General features: G+C 41.6%; 1 protein-coding gene across 2 annotated transcripts in view; it reads left to right on the top strand.

The window, feature by feature from the left end:
* LOC102312470 (POU domain, class 2, transcription factor 2) overlaps positions 1–22,238 on the top strand; it is a 78,855-nt gene that overhangs the window by 4,047 nt on the left and 52,570 nt on the right. The window contains exon 1 of one of the 2 annotated variants that reach the window (XM_005941201.3): positions 11,563–12,930. The exons of the other annotated variant lie outside the window; for it this stretch is intronic. Within the exon in view, the coding sequence (XP_005941263.1) occupies positions 12,831–12,930 (100 nt within the window). The 5' untranslated portion in view covers positions 11,563–12,830. Of the gene's footprint in view, positions 1–11,562; positions 12,931–22,238 lie in introns of those variants that run through there. 2 annotated transcript variants of the gene reach the window in all.

Below are 22,238 nucleotides of genomic sequence, written 5' to 3'. Positions count from 1 at the left end.
CCTCTATTCCTCTTTCTTTTAGCCCCAGACTCGCTCTCTCTTTCTTTCTGCGGCTCTTATCGTTAGACAGCAGTGCGGTTCCAGCCTGCCCCCAACCAATCCTCTGATTTCGGAGCCCTTCAACCACTCCTTTTTTCTTTTTTTTGTTCATTTCTTGCTTTTTCCCCCTCCTCGTTACTTGTGTGGTTATTGCGTCTGTTTTGTTTTGTTTTCGGTTTTATCCAGATCTCCTGGGAAATACACTTGCCATGCTTAAACATGAAAAATTGCTCAATATATGGTTTAACTGGAGCAGGGTCTTTACGCAGAAACTAAAACCCTTAAATTAAACCAGAACCCTATTATAATTAATCTAATGTGTAACCTGGACAATTTTTAATATTAATTTGGGATTTAAATTTTTACATTTATCAAATAATTTTCAAGGATATTAAAGCTGCTGTTGCCTCTTCTTCTTTCTGTTCAGCACTTTTTCCCTCTTGCAAGCTGTCTTATTTTTTTCTCAGGTGATTTTGTTCTCTCTCTTCTCCCTCATTTCAGCTGCTCTTGTAACACACACACAGTCTCACACACACACACACACACACACAGGCTTTTTGTCCTGGTTCTTCTCTTGCTTTAGCCCATTACTGAATAGTGTTCCCGGAGCCTTTTGTGGAGCCTTGTATAGGCACATGCCAAGTCAAGTTATTTCAGAGCGATTTCAATGGAATTACCCCCCAAAATAATCTCCTTTTGCTCCCCCCCTTTCCACAAAAAAGTAAGAAAGGGCGGAAGAAAAGAAGGGAATAATGTAAAATGAACCAGCACCCTTGACACAAAATAAGCCTTTACTTCCACACGAGAGGGACATGAGAATATGAAAAGATCAGAGTGTGCATATTAAAAGATGCACAGAGGAATTTGGATAAAAATTGTGGATAAAAGGAGAGTTCTCCCTCAGCAAAGCCAGCTTACCCTGTTTTTTTCTGTTATTTTTATGTGAATAATGGAGATTACTCACCTTTATACACTGACAGAGGTTTTTAGGATTTAGGTCTTTGGTCTGTGTAAGTAAGTTGAAAGAGGTCTTTAAAAGGACCCACACACGGGGACACTTTACGAGAATTTTTTTTCCTGCAGGTTGGGGTAAATTGATCTTAATAAACAATTTAGTATGCAGGAAGCAGACCTTAGACACGCCAAAGAGATATCCAGAGGTGCAGTGGATGTAACACATGTGTCAAATTTCTGGTTCAGCAACATTCATAGCGTCACTTCCCTGGAGGTCAAGGGTCAAAGCCTCAGCGCCCACACAGTACATGTAATAAAACTGAATGATGGCTGTTTTCAAATTAGCCTTAAATTAACCATGACTGTAGGATTTTTATTGTGTGTTTTTTATATGCATGTTCCAAGAGAGTTCCTGAAAAAGAGATCAGTTGTATTTGATTTATTTTCTTTTTATGAATTAAGTGATTCGGTGGATAGGTAAACTGGTGATTCTAATTTGCCCATAGGTGTGACTGTGAGTGTGAATGGTTATTTGTCTGTCCTTGTTACCCTGCGATAGATCAGTGACCTGTCCTGGGCGTTAGGGTGCCAGATGGGCTGCTCCGAGTATTTCAGAAGCTGATGATCTACTGGGATATGTCCACATGGCCATCTTTATGGCTTGCAGTCTGAAAAAGAGCAAATATCCAGTGAGCATTAGGTCTCTGGGGGGGAAATGCCTTGTTGGTGTTAGAGGTCAGAGCACATAGGAAGGCAACAGTAACACACTTTTTCATTTTGTTGCAACCAAGGTATGCACAAAAGCATCTCTGAATGCACACCACATTAAACGATGACGCAGATGGAGTACAGAAGCAGAAAGCCACACTGGCTGCCGTGTCAGCAAAGAACAGGATGGGTCTAATGGGTCTTGATTTCTGCTGCAGCATTCAGACAGTAGGGTTAGAATTTAGCATAGCATCAATCCATCCAGCCTCGTATCAACAGTTCAGGCTGCTGGTGGTTTAATGATATAGGAGATATTTTATTGGGATACTTTGGTCCCCTCACCCCTTAGTACCAACTGTAATTATCATTTAAACACCTCAGTATTGTTGCAGTCCATGTTCATTTCTTTATGACCACAGTGTACCCAGTGTATCTACCCATCTTCTGATGGCTGTTTCTAGCAGCATAACCTGCCAGGATAACCCCATATTTTCATGAACACGACAGTGAGTTTGCTGTTCTTAAATGGCCTCCATAGACACCAGATCTCAATCTAAGAGAGCACCTTTGGGATTTGGTGGAATTGGAGATTCACACCATGAATGTGTTCTTTAAATCTGCAGCAGCTGTGTGATGCTATCATGTCAGCATGGAGCAGAATCTCAGAAGAATGTTTGTAGCACTTTGTTGAATTCGTGTCAGGAATAGTTAAGGTCATTCTGAAAGCAAAAAAGGGTCCAATTTAGAGGCAGATGATATATTTTGTTATTACCTTAGAAGTTAATTTTATTTGGTTTATTTTTATTTGCTTCTAGAGCCAGCAGACGTCTCTTAAGATGAACTTTCTGGAAGCTGCAGAGTTTTTGAATTGTAAATATTACTATTTCAAGTATAAAAATATCAAAATCCAGTTAGTGCTTAAAATCCAGATGTTCTCACCGGTGACGATTGAAACATATACTGTTAGAAAGAGGGGATTTGTGAGCTTCATGTGGTTGTCTGTAGGTAGCACAGCAACAACAGTGACTCCAGACCTGCTCGCAAAAGTTTGGGACAAGTTTAACTATCGTATGGACATATGGACTCGTCTAAATGTGCATACACAGAGCACCTGTGAAGACCTACGGTTTTTTTTTTTTAATGTAAAAGTTTGCATTCAGTCATATATTTTAAAATTTAAGTGTCCATTACTTTGAAAAAAATAGCTTTTGATTCAGATGGTTCAGGGTGATGCCACGCTGTTTAAAGTTTGAAAATGTGCATTTAGCACATTTAAGTCAAAATGGATAAAAGTAATCGCTTCTTTTTAGATATTTTTTGATAACACTTTATTGCTGTCCCCCTTATTTGGCACTTTTGTGCAATGTAAGTGCTTAAATGGGGCCTTGCATGATCATTTCCAGAGTTTTTGTTTATGTTTTAAAGCCAACTTTCTTCTGATTGGCTGCCCCTCATAGACACAATGGTAGAATAGCATGTGCTGGTACCGCTGTTCCTAGACTTATATTACTGAGTTTGGGTTCCTCGGGTGACCATATTAGGATATTCAGAGTTTTTTCTACTGTTTCTATCCAAGAGTAGAAAAAACTGTCTTTGACACTGTGTGTGGTAGAAAATAATGAAAGCCTAAAATATCTGTTAACAGTTATAAACTGTCAGAGAAAACTTTCTTACTATTTCAAGAGAAACTAAGGAAAAAATAATTATACTGTCCTTTATTTATTTATTACATATGTCCCTATGGATGCCTGCATGATGAATTGTTTACACTAGTATTATTGATAAGCATTTATATGTGTTATAGCAACATTGCTTCTTGTAAAATATTTATTGCCTGTTGCATGATGTAAAGCTTTAGAGGGGTGCTATAGGCAAAGGCTAATACATCTTCATTCATGTTTATTTGTGCAGCAAAGTAACCGCTAAGAACACACACATGAGCACTCGCAGTGTCCCAGAATCCATGAGCGTACATGTTGTTTACTGTAAATCTACAAGAAAATGCGTATGATAGTGTGTTCCACGTATGTGCTGGTATACAGACGCGTGCAAGCCGCCTTCGGGCATTCACATACGTGTTTCTCTGCGTGTTCATCAATACATATATATATCTCCATGTGTGCGAGTGTGTGTCAGTGCCAAGTGTCATATCGATAGGTTAATAGCTGTGGTGTCAGATTCAGTAACTCTCTGATTAGTTGACAGTTCACTAATCCACACACCATCCTGAGTTATTGGCCCGGCCCATTGATTTCCAGCCTGCCAGCCAAGCCAGGAGGAACTCGGGGGTCGTAAGAGAGCCTGCCGTTATTGATTGGCCCCAGATCAACCCCACCACCACCTCCACATACCGTGCACGCCAAACCAATGCAGCTGCAGTCCTACAGCATGCAGCCTTACCATGCCTTCAGATAGAGTCTCTCTGTGGCTCTGGTTCTTCCACCTATCCACACTCTTTTGCTCTCTTTTTCAGTGTGCTACTGGGTGTATTTGTGTCATGTTGTGGTATCATCTCCATCAATCAATTTTTTTTATTTATTTTTTGTGAAGACTGAAATATTTTTTTTATTGATAGACTTCACAAGTTGTAGGAGTCATCTCACCCCTCTCTACCTGCTCTGTGTTTGCCAATACTTTCACATCCTTTCATCTGTATCTGTGCATTCAAGTGATACTTCTCCCAAAATCTTTCACGTCTCAAAGACTTGAAAAGTGACTGTAAAGCTTTTATCGGGTTACGTTTTTACCGAGAAGATGGTTGTAATCCATTTAAAATTATGAATGTTACAGTAGACTGTGACTGTGGCGTGAAACAGTGTTTACATTTGAAATCATGTGAGTTTGTTCACTTAAATTTGAGCCTCTAAAAATAGGAAGCTATGTATAAAAATGGCTGCAGTTCCTAAACATTTGGTGCCAAATTTGTGGAAAACCTGATGAATAAAGCTGAACGCCTGCACTTCAATCATAGGTTAATTGTTTGATTTGAGTATCAATATAATGTGGTGGTGTAAAACCACAAAAAATAGAGAAATTGTGTCCTGGTTTAAACAAATTATGACCTTGAACCTCCTACATTTTCATTAGCGTGTTGCCATTCAGCCAATTCCCAGTTTAAAAAGTAATGCAGGTGCTGTGGTTGGAAGGACCGTGCACAAGGAGTAAGGTTAAAGTGAAACTTTAATTTGTTCATTTTTCTGTTTAATTTGTGGTAATATCATCAGCAGATACACCTCAGCTCAATAATAGACAGACATGGACTTTTCTAAATGGGCCTCCTTCAACATTTAAACATTTCCTGGCACAGAGAGAGGATCAGCAAACAGGGCTTTTCCTACATCACAGACTTGGAAAGGTTCACACAAAATAGCACGAGATGGATGGTTTTGCATCCATTGGGCCGCATTAGGCTCAGCTCTGTGAAGCGACACGGTGCAACACTCTGTCCACAGCTAGCACAGTCGGATGTTAAGAGGGCAGTGCATTGCAAGTGAAAACTGTGCTTTTAGTGGATTGAACCCTGGTCATGAAAGCTGGCATTTAGGAGTACTGTCAACTACACAATAACAAACTATACCTGGCAGCACCTCCTGTTTTTGATAAGGGTTCGCCTCTCCTTATCCAGGTTTAATTGTAGCTCGACTGACAGTAGCTTTTGTAAAAGAGCCCACAGTTGCATTTTTGAAAGGCTTAATAAGGAGGTTTAGTGTTTTGCTCACTGCAGTGACTTTAGTAACCGGGCAGGTACAGGAAATATCAGAGAAAAATGTTCTCCGACTATTTAAATGTCTCTTATTTTGTACATGATGAACTTCTGCAGAACAGGAAAGTGAGTTCCTCTTCAAAGTATATTACAGTCTCATTTGTGAGTTTGGGTTAATTTACGAATGAGATGCATTCTCCCATCTGGTCCTGAGATATCCAAATATCCTCCTGAAAGAGCCGTAAATGCCTGAGGAGGACAGCGTCTGGGTTATGTTGCTTAGCTGCTCCCACCACAGATTGTTACAAACAGATTGATGATGGCTCGATTCTCCTGAATAAAAACAAAAGATTTAATTCCTGTTGGTACACTTAGCTGAATGGTTTTTTTCCATAATTAAAAATAAGACAAAATTCTTCTAATTATGTCTTATTTTGGTTCTTTTTCGCCTCGTTGATCTTCATTGTAAGCAGAAAAGGCTTTAAAGTGAGCTGAAAGATGAAGCGATGTAAAATCAAACCTGCAACTTTTCCCCGCAGTTCACAAGGTAAACAGATTTAATTCTGTTGATCCACGAGCACATCCAAACATTGCCGTGATCCTCCTCTTGACATTCTCAACATCCCTTGTATTGCTTCAGCCCTTTCTTCTTCTCTCTTCCCTCCGCTCCCTCCATCTCTCCTCGGCCTCTGTGTAAGCATCGGGGTGGGGCGGGGCTGAGGGGTTGTTAAACATTTTTCTTCCTTCTTAATTGTTTTGACTTGTGCCATTGGCATCCCGATTAGGCCCCATTGATTTCCCACTGCTAAGTGCATTGATTTCTACATTTCTCATTGATCCCCACTTCTAAATCTACCCACACACATCCACACACTCTCGGTGTCTGTCTCTCTTTCTCTCCATGAACACCGCACAGGCCGAGCATGAACATGTCTGTGTATCTGTGTATGACTGAACGTGTGTGTGTGTGGAAGAGAGAGAGACCGAGGCATGTAGAGAATAACTGCGAGTAAAAAGGCGCAGAGAAAGGGGATTCAAGTTTAGTCAATGGTGTTTATGTAGTACAAGAAAAGGGATTATCAGGTTTGTGCGAATAAAATGCACATCTCGGAGGAAACCTGTGGAGTGTGGGTGTTTTTGTGAGGTCACGAGAAATACAAAATTGTAAAACGGCTTTTTGTGAATTTGTGCGGCTCGCGTTTTTACTGGAATTGTGAAAATATTTAGCTTTAAAAATGCATCATAACAGTGGATGTTGCGTAGGATGTTATTTCAGCAGTACGATACTTTGAAGGATTGTGTTTAAACACCTTTCACTGCTTATTTTTAGTTTTTTCTTCTTCTTTTTTTTAAAGCAAGTCTTGTTATCATTTATGTACACACACACCCTCTTTCCTCTTGATCGTATTCGATGGTGTCCACGAGAGCTGGGTCTGATCCTCTCAGTGTTTAAGGCTATCAACCCCCCTCCCCGCTTCTCCAACAGGCACACGTAGACACCCATAAACACCACACACACACACACACTGCAGGCTGCAAGGGCCCGAAAGCTCCATCCATGTCATTGGCATTACCTCAAGCCTTGATGCTGCATTTGTGCTAAGCTAAGCTGTTTGAGCACAAGAACCAGAGGTGTGTGTGTGTCTGTGTGCATTTTGTGCATGTTACAGTGTGTTTCCATTTACGTGAATATCCGTTGTGTGCGTGCTTTTTTGCATGTTATGGTGAGTTTGCATATGGATATGTTTGTTCTATGTGTACAACAGCACGTTAGAAAATGTGCCCGTGTGTGTTTGTGTGTGTGGAATACAGGATCGTCTGGGAACCTGATAAAGAATGACAGCACAAAGTCGATACTGCGGCCCCTTCCCCACCCCTCGCTCCATCCTTTACTTCAGTCTGGTCTTGGGTTTACATCTTAAATCCATTACAACCAGTTTGGGATGAAACACGATGCAGAACATGTGTGAAATATGAACACCGGCAGATTCACAGGAGGGAAAATATCCTCAAAGTCAAAATGAAATTATGCGTGAAATAAAGGAGAATATACATGGGGGGGGGAAAAACCAGCCTATAGAGATAAGACCACGGAAACGCTTCGAGTGAGAGAAAATGTGTATTCACAAACTGATTTTCACGCTAACTGTGATTTCCAGTGCGCTCGAGGTCGAGACGAGCTGATGAGCTGTAAGCAAGAGCATTGATCTGTCTCAACGATCGTATCAAGGTGGCGTATCGACAGCTTTGTGTTGTACTTTTTTCTGTTTGTCCTCCGCAGCCTAAGAGGAATAATGGATATGTAGGACGGGTATTGGCAGGGCCCGGACTGGCCTATTGACAACCTGTCAGCATTGATTACTTAGTCAGGCTACGAGAGAACAAGGAGAGAGACATAGACAGAGAATGAGAGGCATTAAGAGAGAGAGATGCTGAATATGGATAAAATGCCGAAAGCTAAAAATAATGTCGGTGAACAGAGAAGGGCTACCTTGGTTTATAAGGGTCAGTGTGACTTGTGTGTGTGTGTGTGTGTGTGTGTGTGTGTGTGTGTGTGTACGCATTTATAATAATATCAGTGGTAATCATTCAGTACCAGTAATCATTCTCTTCTCTTCAGTGTGAGTCTGAATATTTTTATATGTATTATAAAGCTGGTGTAGCCTGTAAGTTCTTGTGTGCTGTGCTGGTGTGTGTGTGTCTGTGTGGTGTGGTGTGTGTGTGTGTGTGTGTGTGTGTGTGTGTTTGTGTGTGTGTGTGTGTGTGTGTGTGTGTGTGAGTGTGTGTGTGTGTGTGGTTACAGCAGTAGCGGAGGGTTTGGTGGTGATATAATTGTAAGCTGGTATTGATTGGGCCCCCCTTGTTATTGATGAGGGAGAATTTAATTCAACCAACTCGTTTGTCAACATGACACTGCCATTTAACAATGAACTCGCTCTCACACACACACACACACTCGCACACAGAGCAGACAGATAAAGAGCAATAAGATCTATCCTGCAACAGACTTCTTGTTGTGGGAAGTGTGTTTTCACATCAGATTATTTGGTTTGTCTTAAGATATGTAGATTGTAGAGCTATGTAAATAACAAGAAATGTGAAGGTGACATTTATGGTGTATTTTAAATATTTAAACTGTCTCGGTTCGTGATTTCGAGGTGTATAAGATGATGATGTATCAGGTTGAACTATAAATAGAGTAACTTCTTATGAATCTGACGTGAATATCAGTAATACACCAGTTCCAGATCAGATCTGGATTTAGGAACAACAGGTTTTATCTGAAAGGGAGCATCTGTTTTAGGTTCATTTTTTTACGACTGTCTCTTTGTGTTTGTGTGTATTTGTGTGTCTGTAACTGATCAGAAGTCTGATATGGCCCGTGAGCTCACGATGTCAGACAAAGCAACCACCACAGCAGGTTTGTGAGTAGTTATAAAAGGACAGATATTACAGAAGGGGGGAAAAGAACATATTGCTATTGATGAGGCCCGGCATGCGCCATATTCTTCACCTCTCCTTCAAATCCACTCACACCTCCCTCCCCTCCTGCGATGGACGCACAAAACACACTATATTCTACAAGAAATAATTGCTTTTGTCTGGAAGGAGTTTGGATCGGGGCTCCTCTGCGCTCGCCCTCATCTGGAGAGGGGGGCTCTTGAGGGACAACCGGTCGCTTCTTTATATGGCTCCTCTTCTCCCTCCTCCTCCTGCTGCTCTGCTTCTTTTCTTTTTCCTCTGTCTCTCTCTCGTTGGGCACGCGGATGTCATCTGTCAATGGGGAGTGGGCTTTTTTCTGAGGAGGGGCCCCTCCTTTGTGACATGACGTGTGTCTATGCATAGATGACATCAAAAGCAGCAGCTCGTAATGGAAATGTCCTAAATCACAGAGAGACTAGATTTCAGCACTACAGATGACGTGGCTGCTTTAATAACATTAAAACACTGATATTTTAGGGAGCTGGTAATAGTCATAACTTTGTAGTTTTTCTAGAGGAGGAGTAGTTATGGTAGAGGCCGCAGCACTTATACTCTAGCATCTGAATAAGTAGTAAGGATTATAATGAAAAATATGAAAGGGGAGATGCTGTAGTCACTGCCCAAAAGGAGTCAAGGTGGTAGGGCGTGTCTGATAGGTGAAAGGCTGAAAATGTGAGTTAAAATGTAAAATATAAAAAGAGCTTAAGTGTCTAAAATGTCAGCAGAAGAAAAAGTATACTGAGATTTAAGTGTGACAGAAAAAAAAGTGTTGAAATGAAAGAACTGAAGTGAAGTCACGCTGGCAACATAAGCATTTTTTTAAACTTTTATTTAATAAGGAAAATATGAATATGTAAATATGAGTAAAGTACAAAAAAATTTTTCCCCTTGCCGGGTTGGTTCATTTTTTTTGGTTTAAAAAAAGGAGCAGTGATGTTCAGGGTAACATTTTCAGCCTGAAGTTACTTAAAGTCACTTAAACTGAGCTTAAATGGATTCAGCAACTCCAAAAGATGGTTTGGAGATGATTCCAGGCAGACAGGGAGGTTTTGGGTTTTTTTTTTTTTTAACCCAAATTCATCACCAGTTTCAGAGGTGGATGGATGGAAGACTGAAGACTATAACTTTTCCCACCTTTTCAGCGAGGTAGCAAGTAAGGCATCTGCCCTATAATTAAGAATAATTCCGTGGCTGAGTCAAGGACAAAGGAGGCCATCAAACCCTTGTGGAGCAGTAAAGGTCACAGTACTGACAGTTCAAGTGCACATAGAAATATAAGGTTTTCCATCATTAGTTTTAATGTGGTTATATTTCTAGCAGAGAAAGAAGAGTACAGTTGGTGTGTAAATATCAGCTCATGCATTAGTAGTATTTCAGCAAGTGAAGACACAGGCTGCAGTGGCACACAGAGCACTGGCAGGAGCAGAGTGAGTGCTGCTGCTGTAAAGTGAGGACAGAAGATTTCTGATGATGTTTTATCCGTGTAGGAGGCAGTTTATGGGCTATTTGACGGTTTCTTCCTCTCCCTGCATGCATGGACATTAGCATTGGCAAAGAGCCCGGGGGCCTTTCTAAATATGAGGGGCTATAATTGATCGATAACTTATTAACAGCTCAGTCTCACCTCGGAGTGTATGCAGAGGGAGGGAGAGAGGTGTGGTGCGGTCGATTTTCTTTTATTGACTGCGATATTTAGCGTATGGATTTTTCTATTTAAAAAAATCTATGTTGGCAATAATCTTGAGTGTAAATGCGCAGCGCAGATTGGGGCAGTGAGTCTTGACAGCCGGCTGCTGCAGACTGAAGAGAGAGGTGATGGCCGGGAGGCACCTTTCTTCGGACACACACACTCACACACACTCAGGAAAGCTGCAACTATAAAACATTTCTGGCCAACCCTTAATAGGAAAAACATGCAATTTAGATTCAACTCAACTGACATTTTACGCATTCACGCACGCAGCCTTTGCGAGCCCCAAATAATTACTAATTTAAGACCTGTGGTTGTGCAGGCTTTGATTATCCACCTCTAGAAAAAAAAAAGCATTAGTTGAGTAGTGCGAGTGACCTTGCGTAGGCCAGAGCCGCTTAAATCTATATAAGCGAGAGGGAGAGAGATCCACCTGCTGAAATATACATCAAAGCTTCCCCCTTTGATTTCATGTCCGCACATTGTGAAGAGGCGATCGATTTCCCGGAGGCCGGCGATGATGTGATTATTGGCTTCATTATAATGAAGTAATCAGAAGATCAATTGGCCGATCAGCGCTCGCCTTGTACGAGATTACGTGCTAAAAGAAAAGCGTCGCGTTCGTGGAGGAAGGCTTTAAAGTAGTAAAGCAGGGCTCTTATGAGAAGCTGTTTTTTACATAAACCTTGTAAACATCTTTCAGACAGCCACGCGTATTTGTAGTATTTGTAATATTCATCACCATCGAGTTACTTTGTAGATCACATACAAGTGCCAATAAATCTGCAAGTGTGCGCTGAAAAGAAATGTTTGCCTCCAAGGGGCAGAGGCGGGACTGTGTGTTTCTCTTTGTGTATATGTATATGTATGTGTGTGTATATTTGTGCTGTGTGTGTCGGGATAAAGGGGGTCGCGGTAGAGAGGGGAGGGAAGAGGGGTAAAAAAAAAAACACAGATGAAGGGGGGCTGGATATCTCAGTCTCCCGGGCAGAGCGCTTCGCCGTGCCAGAGTGCGTTCAGGCTGCGCGGTGTCGGACCGAAACCACCGGGGTTCCCAAAATAAACTGAAGGGACGCTGATACGCGCGCGCGCACACACACGGAGGATACACACAACGGAAGACTGAGAAGGAGAGAGAGAGATACACACCGGCGGATGGCGGAGCAGAGCCAAAGAATAGACAGTGCACCGTAAAAGGAAAGGGGCAACGCTTTCTCCTCGTCTTTTTCTCGCTTTCGCTTGCGCATCAGTTGAGGAAGCCGGAGGACTGAGTTATTTATTAATATGGATTCATTCATTTATTTATCTATCGATTTTGCTTTAATTAGTGACCCCCGGTAGAGAAAGAGGAGAGAGAGAAACAGCGAGGGGAGGAGAGGGAGGAGCGAAAGTCAGACGGGGGTGCCTGCGTAGCCTTACTTTATTATTTCATTAATTCTCTCTTTTACCAAATAACGGTTTTTATTGTGTCGCTTTGCGTGCGTGTTTTCTTCAGCAGATCAGCCAGCTATTAACCAAATCTTTAGGAGAACCAAAAAGCAGCAACTCCACTCTTACACGGACAGTTGCTTTCTGCCTTTTCCTTACCGAGGATTCGCCGGTGGACTGCGTTTGTTTAGGACTTTTAATGAGAGCGCAGGAGGGAAAATCCATTTTTCCCCAACCCAAACCAAAGCAAACCCGGCCGAGGGGTGAAGACTGGGTTCGAGAACCACTGAGAGTCTAATTGTGCCTGTGTTGCATCCTGTAGAGAGTATCTGAGTGACGAGCACCGACTGCACCGGATTCACATGGGTGCAATGATAGCAGATATCACCAAATGGCCAGTCACCCTCAGCTTGTATTAGCCTGTATGGATAACCACTGGTAGCTTTATTTATTCTCCCAAAGCCAAACAGTCTTTGCTGCGCGCCCAGCACATCGCTGCGTGTTCGTGTGTGTGCCGGACTAGATCAGTTCAAGAAGACTCAAGTCAGAGGAACAGAGTATCCATCTGGTTACCACAGCTGTACAAAATCCAGAAGTAGAGAAATGTGAATCCAGAGAGACACAGAATCGATTCACAGAAGAAGAAAAAAGCCAAATCCTTAATCTCCTTTTTTCAAACCGTCCCAGCATCCTTACAAACGGCTGTCCACAAACCTGGAGAGCATACGAAGAAAAGCCAAAGAACGACGACAGGACCACGAATAGGAGAAGGAAAAAAAAGTGAGACTAAAATAAAAACAACGACCCCCAGGTCGACAGAGGACCATGTTTGTCCCCCTGCCGGTCCCCTTCGTCTTTCAGAGAACAGCGTCCGACTTCAGCGCCTGGAGACTCAAGTCCTCGCTGGCTCCGCGGTCCAGTCCCGGTAAGACACCTCTCCCCGGTCCCATTCCCACTACTGTGTACCTACGCAAAGAATCACAGTTGTTCATAGTTTATATAATATTTTTTTTTATTTTTAACCTGCTAAATCTAGATTTTTAAAAAGTCTTTACGCATCATTTTATGTTTCCAGTTTCACCTCAGGTTTCTCAAACACCCAAAATAAACTTAAATAAAATACACGCGTGTAAACCGATGATGCAACATACAACCCACAAACTTCATTTTCTATATGTGAAAGATGCAAAATGCACTCCATAACCACTGTAGACGCAAAATGAAATTCTTTAAGAAACAAAAATATCATTTATTTATTTAAAAGTAGAAAAAGCAGATCAGACTCTCAGTATTAAATATTTCAAGACATTTGGGATTTCTTTGAAATTACACAAGCAAGTGATTTTTGTCAAGGAATATTTGAGGACTAAATATCATAAAAATGTGTATTTTTATTATTTGTCATTATATCCTCACGAAAAGAGGGAAAACGATCAGTTTAACTCGCAATACTTACTTGCATGTAAATCCAAAAATGTAAAAACACACCCCAAATTGGATGCATGAATATAGGGGCCATTAGCATCCATCACAGTCTCTCTGAGGCGCCACACTCTCTCCTTATCTTTTCCTCTTTCATCCATGGCAATCCATCCATCTCAGCCTCCATCCCATCTGTCTCCTCTCTGCTCCTCTCCTTCGGTCTAACTTGGCTAGGTTTGTGGGGAATATTCATGGTCATCTATCGATCAGATTGTATTGATCCCTGACAGGAGGCCACATTGGGAAAACAGGAGTACAGTTAAGTTGGCTGAGGGAGAAACTTTGCCAACACAGGTGATGATGTGAGAGGGGAAATGGTGGCGTTTTCAAGAGACTGAAATTGAAATCCATATATTAAAAAATCAGAATAATTTAATTAAGGATTTTCTTTTAATATTCTTTTAATCTTCGGGATTAATCGGTGGGATTGTCAGTCAATACTTGGTTTTTATGATGACCTTGTGATGCTTTAATGCTCTGCTTTAATAAATCATGATCACTATAATATTGCAGTGTGATCAATATTGACAATGCACTTCTCTGGATTAGCTTTCTTTGTTTGAATATAAAAATCTGTGATGTGCTGTGCCTTATAAATCTAAATGTAAAATTACAGTGTTAACAAATCAGCTGAATGTCTTAATTTTGTCGTTACATTTGGTTTTTAGATAGGTTGTTCAAAGTTCTCCCTTTCCTGCCACCTCCTGGGTAAAACTTTGTGACGTGTTGGTCACAGAAACACGAGTGTGTGCACTGAGGTGTGTGTTTGAGCAGGATTCCTGGAGGGTGACAGTGCCGGTGGCTCCTCTGTCCCACCTCCCATCCATCCAGCCGGAAATTTAAAAAGACAGATGGGGTTAGGTGTGTATGCTGAGCCGTGCCGAGCCGTGCAGGGATAATTCAGGCTATCACCTTAAGTAGGTGTCAGGAGGAGAAAAACGGTTGTGGTTTTTAATGAAACCTCAACTGCTTCTGGCGGCTTTGACAGGCGACATATAACCACCGAGCTTCTGTTTCGGGGGAGGGGTCTTTTTTTTTTCCTTTTTTTTAAGTTGATCCTTTAAGAAATTAAAGTAAAAGACCTGATGGGGGAATAGGGAGGAGAAGTGCACACTGGGAGCGAGGGGCCAAATGAATGATTGAATGAATAACAGAATGAGTGGGTGCATAAATGAATAATAAATAGATGCGAGGGTTAAAGTATCAGTGAATTAACAGGTGAAAGAGTCATTGAATTGAATGAATAAAAGCAATAAAAGAATGAATTAGTGAGAGTGGGAAAAGGAGTTTAATGCTTTGGAGAGAAATAAGCCAGAATGGAAGATTCTGTGTTAGCAACGACACTGTGGTGTCAAAGGGATAATTAAATGGCCGTGACTGAATGTGGATTATTAAATGAGGAAGTAAATTAGGAGTGAATAGGTGAAAAACAGAATAACGAGGGTAGGAGTGAGCCAGCAGTTCCTCAGCAGCTCAGTCTGCATGGTGTATTTTCCACATGGGAGAAAATGAAAGGGTCAGAGTTCTTGTATTGGCTGCTTTTTTTTTTATTTAAACATGTTGGTGCGATAAGCAGCCGATACACACGAGGGAAGTAAAGTAGGTAGGAGAGCAAAGGGCAGCACTCATCCCTCCTTTCCCCTGTTATTTCTCCGCTTTTCTCCATCTTTCATCTTTAATCTCTGGAGAGAAAGAAACTCCGAATCCTCTGTTCCTCATTGTCTTTCTCATTTCTGTGAAGTGTTGACTTGACACAAAAGCCTTTTCTGTAAAATGCAAACTCTCCCGTCTTCCTCTCGCTCCCTTTTTCCCCTCTCCCCGTCTATCCCTCTCTTCCTGTGTCTTGTTCCCTATGGACGGGGGGGAGTTGTTGAATTGGATTTGCCCAGTGTGGTTTGCCTGGGCCCCATAAGCCACTTTAGCTAAGTCTGTTACCCACAGTTCTCTGCCTTTCTCTCGCTCTCCCCTTCTTTCTGTGATCTGACCAAGGCGTGCATCTGTACCACTCCGTGCACCTGTAAATGTGTGAGCACGCACACACCTGTGTGTTTGCGTTAGTGGGAGCAAAGACGGGCGTGTCGAAAGTCTAAGACGAGGTGAGTGAGGTTCAGTGGAGAAGGAGCGAGAGAGTGGTCCTAAACAGCAGACGCTTGCAGACAGTGGCTCTACAGTGGATCTAAACCAAGGGCTTATGGGTTTTTTGTCAGCTCGACTCTTAAACGCTACAGTGTTGAGACCGCTGGCCTCAGCTGAGCGGGGCCACAGACACATCACTGCAGTCGCACACCTTTAAATTGGTCACTGGATTAAATTTGTCATCTGAGCTTGATAATGTTTTCTTTATATGTGTAATGTTGTACTTTATTAAATACATTTTTAAGTGCAGTAAATGGTTCCAGCCTTGGAGAAACCGATGGGTTGGGCTACTTTCATGATTGCTATCTATTAAAGAAATCTGGCTTGAGTTTTAGTGCCTTTAAGTCCCTGGAATCTCCCGCTATCAATTCAGATATTGTTTGGAAATGCATCACCCTGAAATCTGACTCTATCCCAGCCTATTCACACTGCGGCTGTATGAATGCAAACATTATTACAGTGAGTGGATCCTATAACTCGTGAAGTATACAGAAAACCACTGGCTTTACAGCTCGTGTGCTTTTAGTAATGAAACCCTTTTATTACATTAAGCCTTTTCTGCCTTTTAGAAACTCCTATCATATTGTTGACCCGTAGAATTACTTCGCATTCACAGAGTTATTTCGCCAGGAATGCTGTGTTGTGTATTTTCATTCTTCCTGAGTTGTTTTCAGGATCCAGTGTTGTGAATTAATTAAAAATAGATAACATAGTATAGATGTGAGCTCTGAATGCGATTGTTGTAGTAGCTCAGATTTCTCGCTGCCTGTGTTAGTTTGGGGAACTTGTGCATGGGGCAGTAATGAGGATGAACTCTGACATCTCATCAGTGTGGTCATAAACCACATCATATCTTTGAGTTCTTTACTTTCCAGCCATTAATACACCCAGAGAAGCATTCAGATCATCCACAGTTGAAGAGTGGAGACTAGTGTTTCTTGGCTCTTTTTCAGCTTCACATCTTTGCCGCAAAGACTTAAAACCTCCTTTTTTGTGCAGCCCGGTCTCTGCAGCGGTGTGTGTGTGTGTGTGTGTTTTCAGAGGGCAGTGAGGGCGGAAAGGGACCTGTAGCTGCCTCTGCTCTGTCCCTCCTCTGCACCACAACAAAGGAAATCTAAATGCTCTTTTATTTTATGTACACTGCTGTAAAATCCTCCAGGGCCACTGTGGCCCATATAAAACTGAGAGCTGTCAAATTCACAGAGAGGAGGCACATGTCTGGATTGAGAGGGATGGTTTATTTATGTTGGCTACTGTGAGAGGCCTCTTATTCCAGGTGTAGTTATTCAGCACAGTGTTCTTTTTAGTCTCTAGTTCAGCGTGTTCAGACGCGCTTTTCTATTTAGATTACCCCGCAACACATACGTAAAGTCATGATGATTCACGATCAAACAAAAAAAGCTGTCTAAAAATATTTGTGCAAGTGGCATTAAAAATACAACAAAGGAAAGCAAACGAGAAGAGAAAGCTTGTGATGGTTATAAATTACCTGTAAAACGGTGCATACTTAAGAAATAAGTAAACATTGCATTAGTATTGTATTGTTCAGCAACAGTGCAGAGAAACTTTATTTCAAAGTGCATATCCCATGCACACACACACACACACACACACACACACACACACACACACACACACACACACACACACACACAGGGTGCTGCGTGCTGTTTGATAACTACCTCCTCTCACACCCAGGATCTTCACCTCGTGGAGCCCAGGAGGGGGTTGTGAAGTCTGGGCCACATCAAATTGAGGCCTCTGTGTTCAGATTAATTGGCTTTCTGTGTTTGTGGAGCACACGTTTGTGCGATTATGGATAACAAAGCTTGTGTGTTTGTGGGAGGAAGATGTGATTTTTGCTCAGGTAGATGCAACGTTCAAACGTGTGTTTTTAAATTTGTGAATGAGCTCTAAGTGAAGCTGGTTACAACGTATATCTGTATATATTTGAGTTTATTCAATGAGGAGGAAATGCATGCCAGCTGGAATTTATATAATTTGAACACGTGGGTGGGTGTGTGTGTGTGCATAAAGCTACCAGATCTGTGTGTGAGCAGGCAGACAGGTAGACGATTCAATAATTGCACGTTGAGGTCAGTTATGGATCTTTCCGGCATGTCTGGTTTATCTGAAAACCACAAGAAGCTCATAGCTGCCCATTGTGTGAGTGGTTTTAACCTTCCACTGCTATTGATTAGCCAGCATTGACTGCTCTCTCGCCACCCCATTTGTGAGTGGAGACTGTTGATGTGTGTGCATGAGAATTTGTGGTTGCGGGTGGATCTGTGTGTATTGACACGAACAGCTGCCACAGGTGTGTGGGAATGCGAGGAAGCGGCGTCTGCATGTGTGTGTCCGCGTGCGTATGGATCAGATTTTAAAAGGGGCAGCGTTGTTGGCGAGTCCCGGTGCTAACGTGATTGCGAATGACAAAGCGTCCAGGCGGGTTTGTTAGCTCCATAATGGGGAATCAATAGACACAACACAGATGTCAATACAACATGCTTTATTGCGTTAAGCTGCCTCACCCCCACACTGAGCTCTGTACGTACACACACACACACACACACACACAAACTGCATGTGACGATGTATCCACTTCATTCAAATGCGTGCAAATATTAAAGTAAGTACGTGACATGCATATCAAAGAGGTTGTCAGTGACACATATCTTTTGTTTGGCTGTTTATGAGTCGTTTTATTTGCACCACTGCTCAAAAGCCTGAGGTCATTTCAAAATGTTTGAGCTATAAAAAAAACCCCACATTGGTTGTTGAAAGTATAGCATTAAATTAATAATTCATTAATGTCTGGTTAGACGCAGAGACGCCCAATTTCAGAAATCATCATTCCTGTTTAAATTTTACATTTACATCAGGTTAGCGGTCTTAAATGCCTTCTGCAAAGTGAAGATGTCATACAACAGTTTGTGTTACTCCCTTCACAGAACAGTTCATACTGGCTCCAGCCAGAGAGAAAAGAAGTAGGAGGACCCAGTGTAAGTGGACACCAAGAAAAGACATCAGAGTCTGGAGTTTGAGAAACAGACACCTCACTTGTCCTAAAGAGGCAGCTTCATTAAAGGGTATCTGCAGCAGGTAGACTAATCCTGTCAGTGAATACAGTATTATATATTAAAATAAATCCATCACAGATTATCAGTTCAGTTTCAGTTGATTTTTTTTTTTTGTATAAAAAAAATTACAATTAAAAATTTGAGGGGAAGCTTTGGACTACAACTGGACCCGTGGAAGCAATCAGCTAGTCAAATATTCTTTAATGAGTATAGCATTTAATTCCTTTCTTTTACAAACAACAACATTTATGACCACATAGTCTTTCATTAGCATAGGGCCGTGTTATATATCAATTAGCACATTTTGTCAGGTTAATTGCTTTACTTGAACCGCCTGCACACTGTGACACTGTTGTTGTTTCTCAGTGTTTGTTCCACAGAAAGACGTTTTTACGTTTTCATACATACTTGAAACTCTTAAAGTGTAAGCCCAGCCTGTTTAGTGTTCTCTTTGCATTTTCACTGATGTTAAAAAATCAAAAATGAACAAATTAACATACCTTAATTTTTACATGTCAGCCAAGCAACAAACAACCATGGACCTACCAAAACTGCAATCTCTCTAATGGCCGCTGGAGGCTGGATCCAAAAAGGAGTCCAGTGTTAAAATGCCAAAACTTTAAAGCAGAAATAAGAATGTTTACAGCTTGCTTAATGATACGATTTTGGTTTTTATATCAGATGTGACATTAAATCAGCTAATTTGTGTCTTTTTGGATGCAATTACCTGGTAAAAACTGTGTTTAACCATTTGCCTGGCCCATGTTTGTTTAGTGAAATTCGAGCATTTTCTTTTTAGCATTAGCTCAAAACACCACGCTCATTCCTTTTGCAACAACGGTCACTTCTTGCACCAGAAAACAAAACAGTGATGACCATAAAGTCAGAGTATCAGAGCTGGGCTTACTCAATCGGTGACATCACAGTGGCTACATCGGTCTTTTATATACAAGTACTGGTGCCAGCGCGCGTTTCCTATCACACGCCTCATCGTTAAAAATAAATGTAAATTTACCAGAAACATAAAACATTGTCATCTATAGCAGATGTAATAAATGTCCTGTTCATTACCTTCACACATGCACAAACCGTTGCATGCAGCATTGAACACACACACACACACACACACCTATACAGAGACCTTTTGTCTTATAGATGAAAAAAGCCATTTCATACCATGGACACTTCCTGCTGTGCAGATATGAAATAAAAACGTTGCCACAGCAAAATATGGGCGCCTGAACTCTGCTTCCCCTCTGCTGCCGTCTGTATGTCAGTCCATCCAACCAGCTAAAAACTCTTATAGTTACCGTGGAAACATTCATAGGCCATTAGACACACATATAGGAGGAGAAGAATCTAGGTAAACACTGTCCTCCTCCACACATAAACACACGTGCATCCTGCATTGGACAGTCATCTTAGTCTTGCGCTCTTGATGGCTGCCCTTAATGGCCCAAAGACCATTAAGGGCTAAATTGGCTGTACTCAGGCTATATTTGACTGCCCTCTGTGCCCCGCTCTCTTTGGGTATGTAATCGGCAATCATATGTAAGTGTGTGTTGGTTTGTGTTTGCAACCATGTCTGTCCACGAAAGCACGAGTACCCTGTGTACTTCTTGAGTACTTGTGTCTGTAAAATTGGTGTTTCCCTGATGGCTTGTTGCAGAGTACGTGTGTGTGTGTTTATTTCGGCCAGTGTCCATTTTACACCCCCGTCTAAATAATGAATCGTGGGCGCAGCAGGGGACCTTTTTTGGTTTAACACCAATGCCCACCCTTAATCGAATGCACTCAGCGTGTGCTGCCCCTTTGTCCGACAAGGTGTCTGTCGATAGGCTTTCTCCTCAGTGCACATAAATGCCATAAAGAACCCCGTGCCTATTCATTCATCTCATAGCTCACATTCCATCTCTCCACACTCCTCTCCACCTCTCCCTTCACTCCCTCCATCACTCTAATTCCCTGCCCTTGCCCAGCGTGCAACCTGGTCTGTTTGGTCAGAAGAAGGGAAGGCAGGAAGAAAAGGGAACACGAGGGCAGGAGTCAGAAATAAAGGCATGAATGCTGTTCAAGGTACTGAGAGGCTGGTTTCAGGTCAGGACTGCTGCTTGCCTTCTAATTAAGCAGAATAATTAGGTTTTACGCTGTACACCGATTAGGGGTCTGTGTGTGCATGTGGCAGTGTTAAGTGATACATGAAGGTTTCTCTTTGGGATTCTTGGTTCATTTTAGCACCTCTTGCTGTTTGAAAGCACTCCTTTTCTGTAAACTCGACGTGTGCAGTGAATGGCTGATTTATCATTTACCTGGTCAACTACTTGCATCCATGGAGGCAAGAGGATCTGTCAAAGCTGTGAAACCAAGTATAAGAATGGAGAAGAAATCTAACCTAAGGTCCTCTGAACGGTGCATGAAAATGATATGAAGCAGAGAGAGTTATAACTTTTGCTAAATTTCAACCCTTGTCTCTAAACAGGCTTTTACATGAATACGTACACAGTTAGAAGTGGCAGGCTCCATTTTTCCTAAACCACAATATGCTGAAAAATACAAAACTTCAACAAAAACACATGTGAGGCAAACAGAGACGAAATGCACATAACAAAACGGGTTTATTAGCTTGAGATTCATGCACAATTATCTTTCTAGTTGTCACGCATTTCATTGGTCCAGTAAACAAAAATTGTCCAAATATTTTCTGGATTGAAATGTTTTGTTGATGAATGAGGTCAGAGTACAATGGAGCTCACATAAAACAGTAATTGCAAAACTCCAAACACGAAACAAAAAGGGGTGTCGCACTGATAACCTTGATGTTTTGTTATTCATTGTTAATGTATTTCTAACGGTGCTTATATGTTATTGTAAATAATTGAATGTTTTGTGCCTGTTTTATAGTTTATAATTCGTTTCTCATCACCTCTGAGCACCTCTATTTTAAGTTTGTGGAAAATTACAGTTTTTGGCTGATAGGATTAATATTAATTCAAATTATAAGTGATTGTATCGTTATCATGAAAGTCTGAAATCTTGACAGTTGAAAAAACATGAAAGCAGGTAGTTCACAGTAGAAGAGGACCATGCTAAGTGCTGCTCCTGTTGGCTAAGAACATAGAGCTGATGTTCCAAAACGGTGAAAAACTAGAACTTTGATTTCTGCTGTGACATTGAGATTGTGGTGTCACATTTTGGCATATAAGTAAGAATCCATGCAGCAGGTGGTGTACAGGTGTAAGGGCATAGTCTTGGAGCTCCTTAATTCCAATGGAGCATCATTTAAATGCTGCAGATTGTATCATTGTCAAAAGCTTATATCATCTCAGACTGGATCCATGACCATGAGTACTCGAATGGCCTCCAGATTCACCAAGTCAGTCCAACAGTGCACGTTTAAAATGTGGTCCAAAGAAGAAGTGCATGGTGAAGACGCTGCCTACAATTCTGCAGCAACATGATGCAATTATGTGTTTTTTAAGTTTTTTAGATGGTGTGTGTTAGAGTTTGTATGGGTTCAAGTTACAAACCTATCAGT

The sequence above is a fragment of the Haplochromis burtoni genome, unplaced genomic scaffold, assembly GCF_018398535.1.
Source record: "Haplochromis burtoni strain Fernald_Lab_line unplaced genomic scaffold, NCSU_Asbu1 Contig_305, whole genome shotgun sequence".
Taxonomy (NCBI): domain Eukaryota; kingdom Metazoa; phylum Chordata; class Actinopteri; order Cichliformes; family Cichlidae; genus Haplochromis; species Haplochromis burtoni.
The sequence above is the reverse complement of the archived record's forward strand: the minus strand, read 5'-3'. Positions and strand labels throughout refer to the sequence as shown.